The following is a 16,968-nucleotide window of genomic DNA, read 5'->3' on the forward strand; positions in this document are numbered from 1 at the left end:
TTTTTTTTTTTTACAAACCTATTGTCATAATAAGTACATGGTGCAATCATTTGTTTTAGTGGCTCTCCTCCATTAAACTTTAAGGTCCTGGAAGGCAGGGTCTATATTTAATTTTTTTGTTATATTGATGATATTTAGGTAGTACTTGGCACCTAATAGACACCCAACAGATGTTCTTTGTCAACTCAAAGAACAAATGAATGAGCAGATAAGCAAAGGAATTACATCAAGCAGGAAACACTGAAATAGAGTGAAGCTTAAGAGGCCTTGAAAATAAGGAATCAGGAACAAGGCCGCTGATGTCATTTTAAAGGACAAAGCACCCATTTTACACCGAATTCATCACCATAGGCCTTGATAAGTGACCGTGCTGGAAGGGGCACTGCCCGGAAATCAGGAGGCCTGATGTCTTATCCTGTTCTGCTATTAACAAATAACACCTCAGTCATTTATTTTTATTAAGTACTTGATACGTTTCAGATGCTTGTATTTTTTGTCTGATTCTCAACAACAATCCTACAAAGTCGGTATCATTAATAACCTCATTTCACAGGGAAAGAAGCTGAGGTCTACACGGGATACGTAAATTGCCCAAGTTCCCACCCCAGCTGAACCAGATTCGAACCCAGGGGGGCTCGGCCTTGGCGCAGAGGCTGCAGTGAGAACCACTTTGAGGACACTCCCAGGCCCGAGCTCACGGCTGCGTGCAGGAGTCTGGCTGGGCCCTGGCCGCGGCTAGTCCTGTTTAAATGCCCTCCAGCGATCCTGAGGCGGCCGGGCTGGAGGATCTGCCTAGGCTCTCCCTCCTCTGACCGGGGTGACCTCAACCCTCCAGTTCTGCTTCTTCATACAAAGAGGTGGCTGAAACCACTTTTCTGGGTGATGATTCTAACTGTAATACCTAGGAATTACCCCTGCCTCTCCTCCACCCCCAACATCAAGCCCAAGCAAAAAGGGGTCTTCTGGAATCTCCGTATGTGCTACTCCTGGACTTTTCAGCCCCCACTAAAGGGAAATTGGGGCTGGGATGGGCGACCACCATGGCTTTCTTTGTGAGACACAGGGAAGGACGTAAAAGCTCCTTAGAAAGAATAAGGAGGGGACTTCCCTGGTGGCGCAGTGGTTAAGAATCTACCTGCCAATGCAGGGGACACGGGTTTGAGCCCTGGTCCAGGAAGATCCCACATGCCGCGGAGCAACTAAGCCCGTGCACCACAGCTACTGAGCCTGCGCTCTAGAGCCCTCAAGCCACAACTACTGAGCCCACATGCCACAATTACTGAAGCCCGTGCGCCTAGAGCCCGTGCTTCGCGATAAGAGAAGCCACTTCAGTGTTTGCAGTTCTTAAAAAATGTACTTAGAATAGATAAACAGCAAGGACCTACTATATAGCACAGGGAACTATATTCAATACCTTGTAATAACGTATAACGGAAGAGAATCTGAAAAAGAATAGATACATACGTATAACTGAATCACTTTGCTGTACAGCTGAAACTAACACAGCATGGTAAATCAACTATATTCCAATTTAAAAAAAATTTTTTTAATATATTAATACCACAGGCCTCAGAGGCAGCCCCTGCGTCGTCACGCCGTGAGCGGGCTCCCCGAGTCTGCACGTCAGCGGAGAAGGTCGAGCCCTGGAGAAGCCACTTATCACCAACAGGAAGCGTAGAAAACACCCTGAGCTTTCATCTTCGAATGACCTCCAGCGAAACAAGCAAGGCTGTGGTCAGGCTTTGTCCACAGGAAAAGCAGAGCCCGCCCTGGACACTCAGACCCGGTTTAAAGCCTCGTGTTCTACAATGACATCACCACACAGAGTGTTCCAAAGAGCTCGTTCAGCAATACTCACGACAGTCACAGAAATGCGCCACTATCTCCTATTGCAAACCGGGAAAACTGGTCTGGTTTCGATTCACCCACAACCGCTGAAATGGGTGAGAGCATAGGAGAGTCTAGGCCGTCCCACCGCCAACCTGCCTGACCTCCAGAGGGAGTGGGTACAGTCCCAGGAGCACCCGCAATTCCTGCAGCTGTAGACCCGAGGCCCCGCTCCAAGATCCCCAGGACACCACAGAAAGAGCTGGTGGCCTGGCAGTGCCCGTTAGGTGAAAATGAAGGCTCGGGGCCATGAGTAAGCAGCAGGCAGCAGTCGTGCTGCACTTGGCGGTAGAGTATTCGTGCTCTACACAAATTGTCTTCACAAACAGTAAAGAACTAATCTTTGTTCTGGAGGTGAGGATGGCTCCCTGGAACAGGACACACACCCTGCTGTTATGCCGGGCACCGGTCAGTGGCTGCCAGCCGCATAGCCCTGGCTTGCAGCGTCTGAGCCCTTCACATGACTTTGTTGTCCACGCAGACAGGCAGACGTTATCCTTGTCCCTGCTTTTCAGATGAAGAACCTGAGACCCAGAGCGCTCCAGAGCCCCCAAGGCTCCACAGTGCAGAGGGGATTCAGATCCAGGCCTCGGACCCCAAGCTCATTACGCTATATCGTCTCCAAAATGAACGACACCACGCCACCGTGACTAGATTAAATTCTCTGCAGTTTAGGGAGATGGAAGGAATCCCAAGTCCTAGGAAAATCAGTCAGCTAAAGTTACTCAGAAATATTTCTGGTCATTAAGGCATCCCCTAAACAGCAGGCCAAAACTATCAGTGACTTAAATGACATGAGTAGGAATAGAGGTCAAACAATCACTGTGGATCCCAAGGGGCATCCCAGCTCTCGTGTGTCCTGGGACTTTATTCCATTCAACGTCGCTGTCTCCAGCTACTGGGGCTCTCACCGACCCTCCCTCCCTTTCTGCAAACCCCAGTGCTTGTCTATACGTCACAACTTAACCCTTGATTATATGTCACCTTTTATTGTCCCCATCTTTTCACATATGCCAATCTTCGTCTCCTCGACCAGATTACAAATCCTTGAGCACAGTAATGAGGTTTCATCTTCGTCCCCTTTCCAATCCATCATGTGCTTATGACGGACACAAACAGGTGCCCACTGGCGTGTAGAGGGTCCCTGACGCAAGTTACTCACTGATTTGTTAAATAACGTAGATCAGGGATCAGCAAACCTTGTCAAGGAGCAGAGAGCAACCATTTCACGTATCGAAGCCGAGGCTGTCTGGTTTCATCACCTCCGCTGTTGCCAGGTGAAAGGGCCACGGACAACGAGGTGGGCGTGGCTGTGCCCCAATAAAACTTTATTTACAAACCAGGCAGAGGGCCAGACTTGGCCTGTGGGCTGCAGTCTGTGGGCTCAGCAGAGACTATTTATGCCAGACCTGCAGGACAAGACACCACAGCGACAGGTTCTGTCCCCCACTCCGGCCTCCAGCCCCTCCCAGGGTCCCAGCTCCTGACCAAGCCAAGTGTCTTTCCAAAGCCTCTCACCTTGGACTTAAGTGTAGCTCAGCACAATATCGTGCAGTTCATTTTCCTCTGGGGCTTCATACATCAGTTTAGAAAGAGAAAAGTCAATTACAAAGTGAAGAGCTGACATGGTCCGTTGTAACAATAGCAAGTAATTAGAAAATTCTTTATTCCACCCGGGGGTCCCTGACACTTTTTCCCGACCGCTTCTTATAGACCTCCATGGAAGTCATCACAGATAGGTTGAAATCTGCATTTCACCTAGATTAAAAATCTGCAGCGAGGGGCTTCCCTGGTGGCACAGTGGTTAGGGATCCGCCTGTCAGTGCAGGGGACACGGGTTCGAGCCCTGGTCCAAGAAGACTCCACATGCCGCGGAGCAACTAAGCCTGCGAGCCACAACTACTGAGTCCGTGTGCTGCAACTACTGAAGCCCACGTGCCTAGAGCCCGTGCTCCGCGATAAGAGAAGCCACCGCAATGAGAAGCCCGCGCACCGCAACGAAGAGTAGCCCCCGCTCGCCGCAACTAGAGAAAGCCCATGCGCAGCAACGAAGACCCAACGCAGCCAAAAAAATCTGCAGCGAGGGCCAATCACTCTGGCAGGAGGCCATGTGAAGGAGGGCGAGGATAAACATTCCATTCTCCCGACACGACTGCTTTCCTCTGAGAACAAGAACCAACCAAGGAAAGAAGAAAACTCTTTCTCTTTCTTGGCTAGAGCATTCAGCCCTCAGCTTTGATATAACATTGCAAAGTCCTTAACAGGCTGCTCCCTTGACCTAATTTCAAGACATATTAAATAGATTATTCATCACTGTTTCCAGGCTTCGCTCCGTGTTTGTTAAGATGGCTGCATCTGACATGGACCGAGCGGTCCGATAAAGCAGCGCCGAATCTGGAGCTGGGAAGCATCCTTCCAACTCAGTCCCCATATTCCACAGAAGTGAGGTGACTTGCCCAGAACTGTGGACTCTGCTCGAATCAGATGGCCTTCAGGCCATCCCTAGATGACCTAGCGCCACTGTGATGAACCCGCCAGGACCACACACGCCCACTTCACCTGACAGCAGCTCAGAGTCCAGCGGACGACCCACTGACAACCGCACAAGCCGCTCTGCCCCAGGACAAGGCTCCTTCACGAGAAGTCGGCCCCGTTAAGTGGCAGCTACCCCACTATGGGACACAGAGCTGCCTGTGTTTCCAGAGAGCTGGCAGCTGGTCTCTGCACGGCTCCCACTGTCCCCCTCGTGGCACAGTTGTGAAGTCCCTGTCGGAGGGTCTTCTGCCTCCGACCCTCCCTTCCACATCCTGCTGTCTTGAGTGACCCAGGCTGGGCCCACGTGCATCAATTACCACAGTCCGGTCTTTGCCTTTTAAGCCTATATCTCTTCGTGGGGAATCAAAGGCCCTTCCTCTTCGTAGCGCGCTCTGGGCAGCAAGTGAAAAGATGTTACTGTAGACGCCCTGCAGGCCCACGAAGCCTTCACCTGACGCCTGACAATGAGCCTGGAAGGACTAGATTTTATGAGACTGGCAGAGAGAGGCAAACAGGGATCAGAAGAGAACATGCAAGAATGGTCCCCACTCTGAAGAGCTCTGGGCCCTTTCTGGGTCAGGTGAGCAGAGGTTCAGTCCAGGCAGCTGCCGGGCGCAGACTGGAGACATTCTAAGCCTTTCTCCAGGCTACCTCCTTCCCCACCCATCAGGCCTCTTCCCTCCCCACATCTAGCCCCTTCTCATTCTGTTTCAAGTCCCCCTGATGATTGTTTCACATCTTAACCCCTTTGCAAGCTCGTGGAACATCGACCTATATATTTCCTCCATCATTTCTTCCTCTAATTGTGGAGTTCCTGATAAATATGTCTTAAATATGCATAAATAAGCATAAATAAATATGCTCACATCCTCCACCACATAAAATATCGGGAATGAACCGCCTTGGGGTTTAATGTGCTCCTTGTCGCTTACGCAGAACTTTGTTGAGATGATTTGAGCTCTGGCTGGGTAATTAGACAAGAAGAATCCCTTCCGGGCTTCTATTAGAAATAATAATAATGATGATGATGATAATTATAACAGTAATAACTTTTTCATCTGCAGAACATTTTACACATTGCAAATATTTTCTGGGTACATTTTCTCCTCATTTGATCTCATTTACCCTGTGAAGTTGTGATATTATGATCCCCAAGTTCCAAGTGAGGTAAAAATAAGTTTAACTAGTTTCCCTTTCCAAAGGGGTGCCCTTTCTGCCGTGCTCTGCTGCTTCAAAAAGAAACAAACCACGCACTGCAAACAACTGATAACACACAGCTTCAAACCGTTTTCCTCCACTGGAAGAGAGAGGGCATTAACCGCCCACTTCTGTCACCACTTGGTATAAAATTCCCAGCATGAAGGGAATTCATACAGGCAGCATCAGCAGGGCATCAGGGGCCGCTTTAGCCATTTTAGAATCACAAACTCTTAGGTGCATCCTGGAAGCGCCTCTTTCCCCTCCATTCCAATACATTCTACTACCAGACAAATGCAAAACTTAGAGGTCCTTTACACAGTAAAGGAAAGAGTGCTAATAAAGCGGACTGTGTATTTACATCTCTAGACAATCATGCCATAAAAAGTCAGTTTATATTTCTATACAAACATCCATACATGGCTACAGAACCAAACATTTTCCAGTTCTGTATCTATTTCCAAACAATTTAAACATACTGTGTTCTTACAAGTGGTGAATTTTATCTTAGTCATCGCAATGGCATAAACATCCTGGACCCAGACACTATTTTTTAAATCATACTATAACTTATTTTAAATTGTGGTATACAACTTGGTAACACCAACTCTTAGCACATATTTTATCTCATTATGGCAATTATAAAATAATCATGAAACCCAAAGACCCCAATATTTGTTCAAGGTATCATGATGAGTCTTCTGGAAACACAGGGTAAGAATGACCACACTGTGGAAGCCAGTGAAAATTGAAGTTATATGGACTTTAAAAGAATTTGCTCATTTTAAATGGCCTTTTAGAAGATGTGGTACATGTATACAATGGAATATTACTCAGCCATGAAAAGGAACGAAATTGGGTCATTTTAGAGACGTGGATGGACCTAGAGACTGTCATACAGAGTGAAGTAAGTCAGAAAGAGAAAAACCAATATCACATATTAACGCATATACGTGGAATCTAGAAAAATGGTAAGGATGAACCAGTTTGCAAGGCAGAAATAGAGACACAGACGTAGAGAACAAACGTATGGACACCAAGGGGGGAAAGGGGGTGGGTGGGATGAATTGGGAGATTGGGATTGACATATACACACTAATATGTATAAAATAGATAATTAATGAGAACCTGCTGCATGGCACAGGGAACTCCACTTCGCTGTACAGTAGAAACTAACACAACATTGTAAAACAACTATACCCCAATTTTTAAAAAATGGCCTTTTACTAATAAGGAGCCTGTAACTTAGTATATTTGGATAAGTGATGATGACCTGATTTTACAAACACAGATTATTCAAGTAGAAATTAGGCAGAACTCTGTCTTCATCCTAGAAGGTTAGATCTTTAAGAATTTGGGGGGAAAAAAGAATTTTAAGAGAACAAAGCTCTGGGGCCAGGAGATAAACAACATTGCAATGCTGAAGCCATTGCAGCATTATACATCATCTTTTTCTGAGTGTAATCTCTAATCTTCAAGGTCTTTTCCCTTTTCTTTCTTGTTTTCTTTATAACCTGGAAAACTAAACAAACCTTTCCAATTTTTTCTATCTTTTTTAGAATGTAAACCCTGAAAGATCAGGACTTGTTATTGTACACTCTTTCATGCCAACTTGGATCTCAGTATTCTGCAAGTCACGAGATCTTTTAAAAAGCTGATATTTAATGAGTAAATTCGACTAACTCACGGCTGAGTTCAATAGAAGCGGCATTTACAAATTTTTATTCAGCACAAGGCATTGGACCAAGTACTAGAGAGACAACTAGGGTGTGTCTATGCTCCCTGAAATTATCAAAAGGTAGACTTTGCCTATAGACTCCAAGGCTCAAAGATATAAAAGAAACTGTAAAGCTTTATTGAAATATGTTAACAAAAATGTACCTCCAGTTATGCATGTACCAGAGTGATCAACGTTCACCTTTCTCCGAAGTTTTAAAGAGGAGTTCTCTCATCGCAGGCTTCCCAAATACCCAGCAATCTCGTCGTAGAAGACTTTAAGTATAGAGAAGCTGCCAAGCTCACGACAGTGGTTACACATTTTGCAAATTTCTCATTCTCGCTTGAAAGCTCAAAAATTATCATTGGTGACAATAACTACCCTTTGTTTTCCTGGAAGTGACAGGTGCACGTTATTTATTTTCTAAAAAATGTCTGTCAAATGCCTGTCTGAATACCCATAGTTTGTCCATCTTTCTTTCAAGTAAAAATAGTGTTCCGTGAAAATAAAAACAAAAACACTAGCTCAGCTTGCGACTTAAGCCCTCAAGGGTTTTCCTGGAGGCAAATATGGCAGCTCCGTGCTCAGGGCACGTGCTCTGTGATTGCTTCCTCTTTTTTTCACACAGAATTTTTAAAAGTGTACCAAAAGGTTGAAATGTAATAAAATTAATAATTTTTCTGCCTTACGTACACCGTCAAGTGACACTGGCCTGTACAGCGTGGCTCCTGCACTTTCTCCCACCGTTGTTTCTGCAGCATTCGTGCAAAAGTCAGCACAGGGCACGAGTCAGGTGAGTTTTAGGATTGTCATGAAAACGGTTCTGACCCTTAGACCCCCCTGAAAGGGTCTCGGAGCCGCCGGGGCGTCGAGGACTGCACTTGAAGAACCACCCGGCGTCCGCGCACGAGAAATCGCAGTTCCCTCCCTGTTCAGTTACGCACGCTCGAGGCGTGTTTATCACTACAGGTCTGACCGCGGAGCGCCGAGCAGCAGACGTTCCCGGCGTCCAGCGATGGTCCTGTACTCGGGACGCTCGCAGGACCGCGCGGGGGCCGCCTTACGGTTGCCGTGGCAACGATCGCAGGCGGGCGCGGCGCGGCCATCGACCAGTGACGCCTGCGCGCTCTGCGCTCTGCCGAGAGGGCTGCGACGCCCCGCGGGCCGGCGGGAAGATGGCGGCGGCGGCGGGCTACCCCGCCGGGAAGGGGCGCGACATGAGCCTGGCGGCCCTGCGGCGCCACGATCCCTACATCAGCCGCATCGTGGACGTGGCCAGCCAGGTGGCCCTGTACACCTTCGGCCACCGGGCCAACGAGTGGGTGCGTGCGGGCAGGCGGGGCCGGGGAGGGGCTGCGAGTGGGCGGGGAGGTCCCCCCCGCGGTCACTCGGGTCCGGCGTCCGCGGGCACCTCCCGCCGCGTTGAACTGAGTCACGGAGCGCGGGCAGGACTCAGCCCCGCGGAGCGGGTCAGACGCCCTGCTCCGGCATGTCCTGGCGGTCAGCTGGGAGAGCCCTCCGACGGGACGCAGCCCCAGTAGTTCACGTGGCCTCCCCAGCTTCCGCAGCCGGTCATTAAAGTTTACCCGAAAACCACTCACAGAAGCGAAGACACTAAGAAGTAGGTCCTAACGTGGGGGAGAAGAGAACAGCTTTGCCCTAAGTTCGTAACAGGAAATTCACCGAAAAGAGGCAGGAATGGAGGGACGTGGGGACACCTGCCCGCGAGGTCCCGGGGGAGGAAGCGCGCCGCTTCCTAGCTATATGTTTCCCTAGTTTTCGGGGGCACGTGTCGCCTGGGTCCTCGTATCAAGGACGTTGAGCGACGAGGTGGACAAGTTTCAGCGGCAACTTTTAAAATGCAGATATTCTACCTGCGGCTGTATACTGCTCTGTAGAAAAGCGCCAAAGGCGTGATGTCCTAATTCCGCTGAGGAAATTCGGTAGTAGAGAAGAGGATCGGGGTGTGTCGTTCTCTGGACTGACTTGACACCCGACCGAGAGTCTGGGGAATTCTCACAAGTTAACGGGTACAGGAGAGGTTCCCTTTGAGTAGCGGTTGTTTCCTACGGGCGTTGGACAGGGTCTCTGAGACACGTGTTACCATAGTTACAGAGGCCGCCCTTCTACAGCCTCATCAGAAGTCGCAAGTGGCGCAATGCATTATTTACAGGAGTTATGTTTTTCTGCTTCCTGGACTTGTTGCTTTCAGACAACGCATAGTTCGTCCCTTAGAAGGTCATTCTTTAAAAGTACTCATCTTCAAGGCTGTGGTAGCCGAGGAAAAAAAAGACAGAGACCTAGTTTAGCTGCAGGGCAGTTGCTGGGGGCAAGCCGATTGATGCCGCGTCTCCATATGCCACCACAACGGGAGCTTCTGAACATAAGCCTAATAGAAGTGTACAGGACATGCTTAAGAACAGAAGAGAAAGTATACGCAGGTGCGACGTAAAGAAGGGGAATTCTTATTACACTGAATATGGATGAAGGCTAACTTAAGGCATTCGGCAGGAGGAATAAGGAATGAAGCGGGGACAGAAAATGAGCTGCTTTAAGGAAGCTTAAGAACGATTATGTCAGGACTGGAGTAGGAATTTTGGAACTAGACCTACTTTCCATTGCCAGGAAATCCCAGTCCCCCAAAACACCGGTGTGTCTTAACCCTGGTGGTGTTTTCACCTCTCAACCCTTAGAGCAGTAGTTCTTAACTGGAGTCGATTTTGCTTCCAGGCAACACTGGCAGGGTCTTGAGAAAATTTTTAGTTGTCGCTTGGAGAGGGACCACGTTACTGGCATCCCGAGGGTAGATGCCAGGGATTCTGCTAAACATCCTGTGGCTCATGGGACAGGCCCCCACGACAAAGGTTAACCTGGCCCCAGATGTCAAACGTGCTGAGCTTGAGAAGCTGCCTGATAGTGGTAGTGTACCCCTTGTTTCTAGCGAGTGATTTTCTAAGTTCTGTGTGTCAAGATCATTTGCAGTTTTAAAAAGTGCATCCCACCAAATCAGAAATCTCAGGATATGGGGCCCAAGCGTTTGATATTTGTCGAAAGCTTCTTAGGTGACTCAGATGCTACATATATGATTGAGAAAGGCAGATTTAGAGGGTAAATGAAGATTTACTTTTTGATTATTTTAACAGAATAGTCAGATGTACATTGCGTTGATTTGAAAGTGTCACGTAGTCTGCCAAGTCCCAATAGTTTGCAAACTAGCATTATTTTACATTCTACTTTGTTATTTTAAATTTTGAACTGCTTAATTTTTTAGCACTTGTTAGTTTTTATGAGTGTAATATTAAATCATTAAATTGTACTTTTAAAATTTAAGCTAAAATCCCCCAGAGCTGTGAACTAATACTTTAACATACAAGTCTTCTTTAGGAACTTCCCTGGTGGTCTAAGTGCTAAGACTCTGCACGCCCAATGCAGGGGGCCCGGGTTCAATCCTGGTCAGGGAACTAGATCCCACATGACGCAACGAAGAGTTCCCATGCCACAACTAAAAGATCCCACGTGCTGCATCTAAGACCTGGAGCAGCCACGTAAATTAATAAATATTAAAAAAAAAAAGTCTTCTTTACTTGCAGGACCTAAGGAAGAGCTAATAGAATCTTGCTTTAACTGTTGCCCTAAACCTGGGCTTTGCCCAGAAAGAAAAAAAAAAAAAGGAGGAGCTAATCGAATCTTGCTTTAACTGTTGCCCAAAACCCCAAACCTGGGCTTTGCCCAGAAAGAAAAAAAACATCTGGTTACCCCTGTATAACCGTGGAGGGACGGAGAAAGTACGTGAATTTGAGCTGTTTCAGCCAGAATAGACCAGAATTTACGTTTCCAAAGACCTTTTTATCTAGGTGTCATAGAGCCTTAGATGGAAAATATGTTTTTAATCCAAAGATCTGCGTGGTGTAGGTTTGTTATCCCTTTTCAGTGGAGAAACTGAGACACGGAACAAACTAATTAAGAATCGCAAAATTGGAGTTAGAGAATAATTTCAGGAGAAGCATACCGTTTACATTTCTGATTCTGGGTTTTCCTTAGGGAACAGGTAATTTCTATCACTACTTCATTAAGGAAGGAAGGAAACAGGTCGAAGGCTGTTAGGTTTCTGTGTGCTGATCTGCAGAAACATCCTGACTAGGATCTCTGAGATGAAACAGTCCAGGGTCAAATACTGGAAGACAGAAAAGTGTTTTGTCCTCGTAGCAAGCGGTCACTTAATAGTAAATCCAGTTTAAGGATGATGAAATTACTCAAGCATGGAAAGGATCATGCTTGCAATTTTTTGTGTGCCTTTTCAGAATCATCATTTTAATATACCTTTGTTTCTTAAAGAGAGTATTTTTCACCAAAACTACAGAGTACTTAAATTTTGAATGACTTTGCTAATGGATATATAAATAACAAAATATTGAGAGGTTAAATAGAATGCTGAAATTAAACCACATAAATAGCAAAGATAAATTCTAAATTCTGAGATATAATGGTCTGATTACTAGTTAATCGACAAATGGGTACTTAAATTTTGTTTTTAGTAAGCTGAACATTTTCATCAGGGCCTGGGGAGACGGAAAAGAGCCTTTCCCAGTGAACTGCAATGATAGATTATCATTTTAAGTTTACAACTTTCCCAATCCCTCTCAGGCAGAGTTCTTGAGTCCTAGCTTGGTAATGTTTCTGTCTAATTGTATTTCAAAGATCAGACTTGACTCTAAGTATTCCACATCAAATAGGCGATTAGTTTGTCTGAAAACTACAGCAGCATTGCTGTCTTCTGTGTAGTAGTCAGAGTAGAGTTATCGACAGGTCTGCTGCTCTCCTAGGTGACAGGATACTACGAGAGAAAAGGAAACCAGAAAACAGAGGAGGAGAAGGAAGTACAGAGAGCGGTGGTTTCTGCGTCTGGCCGTGTCCCCAGGTCAGAGGGGAAGACAGCACTCTGGTTTAGTTTGTAAATGACAGTAGGAGGATGCTTCCCACTGCTTAAGCAGCAGAGTCACAATGGGCAAAAAATCTGCTTTTTCCTTTCGCTAAGAGTTACCCCTCTGTTACGTAGGTTTGACCCCGCTTGGAACTGATCGAGTTCCTGTTCTCTAAGATGCTTGTGTTCCCTGACCTCTGTGAGTGTTTCCTGTTAGTGAACAGAATATACATGTTTTGCTGTTTGTTTTGTTTTTATTTTTTAGGAAAAGACGGATGTGGAAGGAACCTTATTTGTTTACACAAGGTAAGAGTATTTCACTTTCATAAAGAAACTGATGGTCTTTCACTCATGGCTTAGCTCTGTCGTGTCACAGAGCTAAGTTTTATTTCAGAGAAGTGAAAGAACTTAGTTTGAAGCTATTAGTTTGAAGCTATTAGTTGGCATAAGGAGGGGAATGCTGAATGATGGCATCCGCGTGGTGTCGTGAATACTGATTTCAGAATATGATGTAAACTTCAGTATGGATGAACTTAAGTTTCTGTGTTCTTATAAAAGCAGTGTTGACTCTTTATTCTTTAATTGGAATGAATGGTACAAAGTGCTTGAGTATAATGGATTGGCAAGGAGCTGGAAGTGCACTGGTCAGAACGTTAGATTATCTAACCAGCATTTGGAGGAGAGCGTTACTGCTCACGCCACCTTTTCACTCCTTGAAGAAGCGTGATCAAAATTAAAGAGGTCTCTCAGCCCTCCACCGTACAGCTAGTGGATATGTTTCAGGATAGATTTAATAAATGCATGTTTTTTGGTAATTTTTATCAGCTGTTTCTAATATCACACATGCACACAGAGATGTGTAGTATGTACATCGTCTTCACAGCTAAGCTGTTTATTCACAGAAACATCCACGTAAGATCTCGTAGCTGAGGCCCATCCCCACCGGTGGGTTACAGAGGTATAATAACCCTTCCCACCCCACACACGCTCATCTGTTCTATCCACACTTTCACCTTGGAAGGTAAACCACGGTGTGGATGGACTACCCCGTGCCAGTTGGCCCGTGATAAGCAGTGAGTGGGGGGAGTGTGGCCCTGGGAGGCTCTGCAGAGCTGCCGAGTGCAGGGGAGGAGCTGAGCCTCGCGGAGGCGGAGGCAGGGGCCCCGGGGCACAGCACAGTGAGGGCAGTGATCTGGGGCGGAGAGTGTATCGGTTGGCATGAGTTAGAAGCTGGCAGTGAGAGTAAAGAGATTTTGCTGGCTTGGAGTATCAGACTGAAGGTGCTGAAAGCTGCTTTCTGAGCAGTAGGGAGCCGCTGAAGGCTTGCAAGTGGGGGAGTAAAGGAGTGATGGCAGGACGTGCGGGAAAGTCGGTGTGCTGGCATCGTGCAGGCACGGAGAAGACGGCGGTGCGGAGCGGGTGTGAGGTGAAGTGGGCAGGGCTCATTGGGGGACTGCACGCGGGGGGCGGTGGCATTTTACAGTAGTGGTGAGATTCTGAAATGGAAAACAGAGAGGATGATAGACTCATTGGCGGAATGGAAAGATGGGAGGTTGAGAACCTGGCTTGAGGATAGTTTTAGTTTCATTTTGAAATAGTGGTTTTGGGGTGATGGCAGGGCATTCCAGTGGTGGCACCAGGCACTCGGGACGGGGCAGGGACGGAGGCACAGGGTGTGGAGGCGTCGGCATCGTTAGTTTGGTTGTTGGAATCAGGAGAGAAGCTGAGGGGCTAATGGCTGGGTTTCAGGGTCAGCAGGATGCAGAGAAGGGTCACCACGGAGACAGGCAGGACTAGAGCAGCGCACAGAGGCCCCTGCGGCCCGGGCAGGTTCGGCGTGGAGGGTGGGCAGGAGGCAGCGGTGGGAGTGGAAGGGAGAGCATTTTTAGTAGGGGCTTCTTTTGTTGATGCAGAGGAGTAACAGATTATGCAAGTATTTTCTGTTTTGTACCAAAGCCAAACGTAGGTTGGTATTTTCAAGTACTTCTTAATATACTCTTGAGTTCCTCATGGAGCTGTCAGTTAAACAAACCTTTAAACTGAGAAGCAGATCCTTCCCTAGTCCTTAATCTCTTCCCCACATCTAACTCCTTAAGAGCAGGACCCTCTCTCCCATCCCTCTCCCCCCCCGCCCAGCCCCACCATCTGATCCCAGATTCTAGAATGTTGAGGTCTTTCGAGAATGACAGACAGCTCATGGAAATCACAAGGGAGTTTTGGGTACAGGTAATGGAACTGCCAGTGATGTATTTTGACTTAACAGATGTTGCTTTAGAGCAGTTGGTATCCTCTGAGTGTAATTTATAAATTGTGAGATGGTGTAGTAACCGTACCATTAGAGGGGTGAAAGCCTGTTATGATAATGAAACACTGAAGAATCAAATTCTGATTCTGTATAAAAACACCTAACCCCATTTTTAAAATTATGTCTTTGTTTCCTCCGGTGTCTTCCTGTAATAGAGTTACACCCACTGGTGATTTCCAGAGGACCCTCTGACAGGGGTCTTCGGAAGTCACTCTTCATTCTTCCCCAGAATTGAAGTTGAAATGATCGTCATGATTATCTCCGGTATTCATTACATGCCCAGCACCACGCTACCACTTGCCTTCCATCAGTTTTAAAATTAGAAGTCTCATAAGAAAGCTGTAGGTAGTAAATCAAGTGGTTAGAGGTGAAATAAAACTGAGCTATGAACCGCTTTTCTTCCTGTTGCTCACGGCATTTCTGTGGGCTTGTTACCTTGTGCCCCAGATTAAAGCAGTGGCCCTGCCTGTTTCTGTTCCAGCGTGCGAGCACGTGTGTTCCAGTTCGTCAGCAGAAGTTGCACAGTTGGGTTGCTATCCGGCCTGTCCCCCAAGGGTAGACAGATGCACTTGTAGTTGTTAGTTTCTCTATGATTTGGGTTCTTCCTGCCTGACAGAGACTAGGCACTGAAGGTTTATTGAATGAAATTAAAAATAAAAAGTCACTAACTGCACAGTTTTATGGATAAGAACTTTGGTAGCAGCTTAGCTGTGAGGCTGTTTGCCTTACGCTGAAGAGGACGAAATACCTGCTCTTTGCTTTCAATTGTATAAACTTGTAATTATACTGTATCTCCTCATGAGTTCGTTGACCAGAGTTACATCATTTCCCTAAGAAATTACACAGCTTTCCATTTCAGACCAACACCAGCATTTTCTATAATTGTGCTGTACGCTCTGTATTAACGGTCAAGATTGTTTCAAGGTGTCTGTCGGTGATTGTTTTATCAGTAGTTACCATCTCTGCCTTAAAGGAACTTGCAGCGCAGGTAGGGGAGCAAGCTGTGTATGTCCATACGTACACAGTTACGTAAGCAGGGCTGGACTTGACCAAAGCACCAGCGTGGCCGGCGTGCCGTATGCGTCCCGCACATTGGTGCAGCCCACGGTGAAGGGGCGGAAAGGTTGAAGGCGTGTCCAGATGCCCCTGTCCTGGAAGTGCTCTGCTCTGAACGGCGTGTCTCTGTGTCCCCCCACCCCCGGCAACCTTTAGGTCTGCTTCTCCGAAACACGGCTTCACCATCATGAACAGGCTGAGCATGGAGAATAGGACAGAGCCCATCACGAAAGACCTGGATTTCCAGCTCCAGGACCCCTTCCTTCTCTACAGAAATGCCAGATGTGAGTCTGAATGCGTGTTTGAGACTGTGTGTGACTGTTGTGTTTAGTGTCAGTGACTCTAGGGGTCAGCACGGGTGGCCTGGGAAGCACATGCCTTGGTGCGGGATAGCTTCTTCCTCGGGAGAGTTTACACGGAAACAGTGTGAATGTGATGACGTGAGCATTTAAACCTCGTCCTCTGCAGCTGGACCACTTTGTGCTGTGAGCCTGAGTGGGGCTTGGGGGAGGCGAGTCCTTGGCCAGGAGACCGCAGAAGGCACCTCGGTGGTGCTGCAGGACCTAGACTAGCCATTCAGCTTGTGTGTCACTTCAGCTGAGCATCCGATGAGATGCTTGAGAGAGAGGGCCTGTCTTCCAGAAGTACCATCTTGAATACATAGTAAATGAAAACCAAAGTCCAAAGAGTTTTGGTCCTTAAGAATTTCATAACACTTGGTAAAGTTTAAGTTCTATTAGGTAACTAAATGGTCCTTGTCAGGTTTGAAATGAGGTGGCAGTCGCCTGCCCAGAATTCGGTCCCCATTTCACTCTTGCATCTCATCTGACCCCTCGTGCTGAACTATTGGGCAGCCCACAGAAAAGTGGATGAGAACGTTAGGAACTGCAGGAGCATCTCCACACAGAACACAAGAGCACACTATAGCTGCTTAAACATGTGTGCACGTGCTCCGTGCTGGCTTTCAAAAAGACCTTGCAGTTAAGAAATGGTTACCATGCATTTTCCACCCCATTCTTTGAGCTCAAGATACAAGAATTTGCCTTCTGTGTACTACTCAGTGTTATCTTAACAATGTAATACAAGTAATACATAATGTTTCAACCCCATTGAATTGTTCTGAAGTAAATATAGCATCATTTTAATGCTATATTTACTTATATTCACATGTAACTAAGTTGTCGTCATAGGTGGTCATCCTATTTAGAAAATACAGTTAAATTTTTACGAGAAAAAAATTATAAGAAAGCTATTAAAACTATATAACTTGACTTTCTAATGGCAGGTCCTATGAAATGAAAAATTTAGTAATACAGAGAAATATTTTGTTTACTGTTCCTATTTCTTTGC

General features: G+C 46.7%; 1 protein-coding gene across 2 annotated transcripts in view; it reads left to right on the forward strand.

Annotated features, from left to right (window-relative positions):
- The first annotated feature begins 8,487 nt into the window (after positions 1 to 8,487).
- DCP1B (decapping mRNA 1B) overlaps positions 8,488 to 16,968 on the forward strand; it is a 50,219-nt gene continuing 41,738 nt past the window's right edge. Inside the window, exons 1-3 of one of the 2 annotated variants that reach the window (XM_060024051.1) lie at positions 8,488 to 8,658; positions 12,523 to 12,563; positions 15,775 to 15,902. In XM_060024051.1, coding sequence (XP_059880034.1) covers positions 8,512 to 8,658; positions 12,523 to 12,563; positions 15,775 to 15,902 — 316 coding nt within the window. In that variant the 5' untranslated portion in view covers positions 8,488 to 8,511. Of the gene's footprint in view, positions 8,659 to 12,522; positions 12,564 to 13,561; positions 13,684 to 15,774; positions 15,903 to 16,968 lie in introns of those variants that run through there. The other variant, XM_060024052.1, reaches the window with a different exon arrangement.

The sequence above is a fragment of the Delphinus delphis genome, chromosome 11 (genome assembly GCF_949987515.2).
Source record: "Delphinus delphis chromosome 11, mDelDel1.2, whole genome shotgun sequence".
Lineage (NCBI taxonomy): Eukaryota > Metazoa > Chordata > Mammalia > Artiodactyla > Delphinidae > Delphinus > Delphinus delphis.